Source organism: Sinocyclocheilus anshuiensis, unplaced genomic scaffold (assembly GCF_001515605.1).
Source record: "Sinocyclocheilus anshuiensis isolate Anshui unplaced genomic scaffold, SAMN03320099.WGS_v1.1 scaffold1224, whole genome shotgun sequence".
Taxonomy (NCBI): Eukaryota; Metazoa; Chordata; class Actinopteri; order Cypriniformes; family Cyprinidae; genus Sinocyclocheilus; species Sinocyclocheilus anshuiensis.
The window spans coordinates 675,801-680,143 of record NW_015544204.1 but is presented as its reverse complement, the minus strand read 5'-3'; the positions used below and the strand labels follow the sequence as shown (position 1 = coordinate 680,143).

Sequence of the window (4,343 nt, the reverse complement as noted above, 5' to 3'; positions counted from 1 at the left end):
CACAAGATAATTTCAAATACAAAAAAGAGAACAAGTTATTGTATTAGAGCAGCATCTCAGTTTGAACTCTCACACATAAACACCAAGAGAGACACTGAATTTTTCAACAGAAGAAGACTGTAAAGACACTTGTTAATACTCCAGAATGTCATGTTTATAAATATGAGCGTCACATAACACATACTGTATATTCTTTATTGTATCATTGCAACACTAATGATCGGCAAATTTATGTAATTATGGATCAATCTTTTATCTCTGTAATTCCCAGGTGAACTGCACAATATCGCAGATGGCAAATTGAGATAATACATTGTGTAAAATGACTGCTTTGCATTCAATAGTGTAATTACATCAAATAAATCTGTTTTTGAAAAATGCTAAAAAGATACAACATTCCCACTTCTGAACCCAACACTGCTAATAATGTAATTTTAAGCAACTTACTAATCTTGTGTAAAAAAAGAAGCTAACAATTTATTAAATTTAAGAGAGGCAATTATGATATGCCAAACCATTGTGTTAGTAATATAAAAAAAACAAAAAAAACAAGCCAAATTCAAAAGTAGCCCTAAGAACACATTTCAACTGATATGGTAGGTTAGATTAACTTCAATATGGCAGTGAAAATATATACTGATAAATCAAGGACACGCTCATAAAATGTCTAAATAAAAGTTATATTAAGTGAATTGTATGCATAACATATCAATATTACAAAGGAAAACCTGAGTGTCTGCAATTGCAATCTCAGAATTTGACCCTGATGTTCTTTAATAGCGTGGCATGAAACAAACACTTTACTGTAATCTTAAAGATGCACATCAGAGTTGGGTAGCATATACCCACAGAGAAAAAAAAATATCGCAGGTGCCCCATTTGTTATTCATTTTAAGAAACGTATTAACAACACAACTTTCATCCTGTGAGTGTGTGTGGCTGTCTTGTTAAATAAAGAATTTATTCAATAAAAATCTGAATCCCTCCTTGGCAAAGAAAACAAGTAAATTATCCATGCAAATTCAGAACAGTACAGCATTTGCAAAGATTATGTAAATATTGAGGTTTTGCACACAATAAATAACAGAACAAAAATCAACTATCATAGGTGACAAGGCAAAACATGAACAATTAAAAAAAATTATGTTAAACCTTGAGAGCTGAACATTATTACAGCTAATTATGTCTTGCATACACTTTGAGGGCAATAATTAATACATTTAAATAAATTCTGCTACCTTTTCAGATGCCCTGCTTATATTCTTAAAATAAGTTGATAAAAACAGAATGACACATAATGCTAATGTTGACATCACATACGCATGAGTTAGCTCACTTGCTTTCACACACACTAAAAGCACAAATAAACAAGATTAGTAACACATAAAACACTCATTCAGTATTGAAAAGACTGCACAACAACATCTCAACATCCAGTCTCAATCTATTTAACAACCTTTTGTGACTGATATTCAAGTCAGGGATCCACAGGCCTCATTACTGTTCAGGAAAACAAATAGTAATGGAATAAAACACATTTAAATTTACTTTAGAGTTTAAGGCATAATAACATGCATAGACATTTTCAGGCTGTTTCTGGTTTATGAATGATTCAAGACATGACAGACTATGTCAAGAGCAACTACATCTGCAGGCAATCTTCAACATTCATGTAGAATATTAATATCTTTAAAATTAAGGTTTTAGTCACTAATATCACAAATATTGTATGTTGCATAAATTCACCAAACCCCCAAAAATTTGAAAATGTTATATCTCCTAAATTAATGTATATCAGACAAACAAGTGCATGTATGTAAATGTATTAGGGTTATAATAAAGACAAAGAATTACCTTAAATGATATGTGCACATTGGATTTGGATTAAAAAGGTCAAAAAGCCTAGTTTATGTATCATTCAGTCATTTGCTTACTAATATGCTGTTTAATAAACGATATACTGTATGTCTTTTATATTAGTTTTTGTGTCATTTGGATTGGCACTGATGTATTGGTGTAAAACCACACATGCAAATGTTACATTAATTGCATTTAATTCCTTCACTGACAGCTTATGATGCAATGTTGAAGCATCTACACATTGATGGCATGTGCATGCTTCTTGCATAACGGCTTGTCTTTCTTGGAGTAGAAAGGCTGTCCTTCCAGGTTCACATGGCACACCTGTATGTTGGGACAGAAATGCGTCATAATTCCTCAGTGCTGAATCATTTATAAACCATATGGACAAGTGCTATAACAAAATTATGTTGAACCTACCGCACAAATAAAGCAGGTATCATGCCATGTGTGACCAAGAGCTTCAATAAATTTGTCTCCTGCCTCAACTGGGAAGTCACAGCCATGGCACTTTGTGCTGAAGAGTGCAATATAATCTGGTGACAGAAACATTTAATGAAAATAATAGTAGTCTAGACTGTATAATTGCATACACCAAACTTGTAAATATACAAATTTTTGTCAGACAGCTGGTGGCTCCCATACCTTTCTCACAATACGGCTCACCATCCTCCATATGAAAGAGGCTGTTTCCAAAGGGCTTTCCACAAGCTACACACACAAAGCAAGTGGTGTGCCAGGTCTGCCGCAGTGCATGCATCACTTCCTGTTGAGCAGATGTGGAGTGGAATAACTGTCAGTACCTGTGAAGTGTGGTTTCAGTCATGTCTGTGCGCAATGTTAATATGTTTTCAACATACTCCCATTATCTTGGTGTTGCAGCGAGCACAGGTAGGTGCAAAGAACTCGCCATAGCAGTTTTCACAGTAAACACTATTCTGCTCCTCCACAAAGCTGACATCAGCCAGGGACGTGTGGCAATAATGGCAATTGAACTCCTCTGGATGCCAGGAACGACCCAATGCCACCAGGAATGGTCCCCTGAGGAGTCAAAAAACACTCATTAAAAATGTCCTTGGACATTCATCAAAGACAAATGATGTTTTGAGAACATTTAACAGCAATTTTTTTTTTTGTTAAATCGGACAGATTTCTGTCTTGCTAAGGAAGTGACTGGAAGTGACAAAAATATTCTCTCCAAGTATATTTAAGGTGAACTTTGTTTAAATGATCATAGTTTTAATGATTTAATAATGTCAATATTTAATGTCTGGGTCTGTGATTAAAAAAAATCTACACATAGAATGCTTTTTTATTTTAGTATTATTTAAACACTATTATTGAATTACCTTTTATTTTTAAATTTTCACTTTCTAATTTTATTTCAAATTTGAGTAATTAATAATTTTTGGCTTTTTAAATATATATTTTTAAATATGATATATTTAGCTTTATTTTATTTGAGTTTCAGTTTAAATAATTTTACTACTTCATCTTAAACTAATTTATATTTAAGCTTTATTTTAATTAATGAAATGGCAACATGTATATTTACACACACACACACACACACACACACACACACACATATATATATGAAAAATCAGAAATCTGCTAGTTTGAATACAAATCAACCTCTGGGACATAAAAGTGTCCGAATTCAAATTAAAACACATATCACAAGAGGTCTTGTGATTACAGATGGGTGAATGTCACACAAGTGCTATCACACCTGATGATGCTATTGCAGGCTCCACACAGAGGTGTTCTGTTGCTGGCTGCAAACTGCTCTGCCCTTTGAGCAACTCCACGAGCCACAGGTGGGAAGGGGGCAGGGTTGAATGGAGGAGGGGCGGGGTTGAATGCAGGGCTGGGTGCAGCAGGAGCGGGAGCAGGGACGTGGTTGGGGATGTAGGCTGGTGGTGGTGGGGCCGCCTGGGGAAGAGGGTTCACTCTGATATTTTTGGTGGTGGTGGGTTTGCTAGGGTCAAATTTCTCGGCAAAGCAGGGCTGGGTGCGGCAGGAGCAGGAACAGGAACGGGAGCAGGGACGGGGTTGGGGATGTAGGGCGGTGGTGGTGGGGCCGCCTGGGGAAGAGGCTGCACTCTGACATTTGTGGAGGTGGTGGTGGGTTTGCTAGGGTCAAATTTATGAGCAAAGTTCTCATCAGTAACCCAAGGAGGCCTGTTGGAAGAAGACGCTGGAGCTGCGGCAGGAGCAGGTGGAGGAGGAGCAGGTTTGTGAACCATTGGAGGAGCTGGTGATAAAAGATGCCCATGAGTTAGTATTGCATACATAGTCATACAAAGATGGACACACACATACACTGAATTATATCAAATACAGTAGGTATAGAAAAGAATCACCCCCCTTTAAAGGGGTCATATGATGCTGCTAAAAAGAAAATTTTTTTGTGTATTTGGTGTAATGAAATGTGTTTATGCGGTTTAAGGTTAAAAAAACACATTATTTTCCACATACTG

General features: G+C 36.1%; 1 protein-coding gene across 1 annotated transcript in view; it reads right to left on the bottom strand.

Annotated features, from left to right (window-relative positions):
* Positions 1-564: 564 nt before the first annotated feature.
* LOC107696891 (LIM domain-binding protein 3-like) overlaps positions 565-4,343 on the bottom strand; it is a 51,760-nt gene continuing 47,981 nt past the window's right edge. The window contains exons 12-17 of the mRNA XM_016497458.1: positions 4,021-4,117; positions 3,593-3,865; positions 2,721-2,901; positions 2,506-2,626; positions 2,281-2,396; positions 565-2,184 (exon numbers count right to left, since the gene is read on the bottom strand). Coding sequence (XP_016352944.1) covers positions 2,095-2,184; positions 2,281-2,396; positions 2,506-2,626; positions 2,721-2,901; positions 3,593-3,865; positions 4,021-4,117 — 878 coding nt within the window. The 3' untranslated portion in view covers positions 565-2,094. The remainder of the gene's footprint in view (positions 2,185-2,280; positions 2,397-2,505; positions 2,627-2,720; positions 2,902-3,592; positions 3,866-4,020; positions 4,118-4,343) is intronic.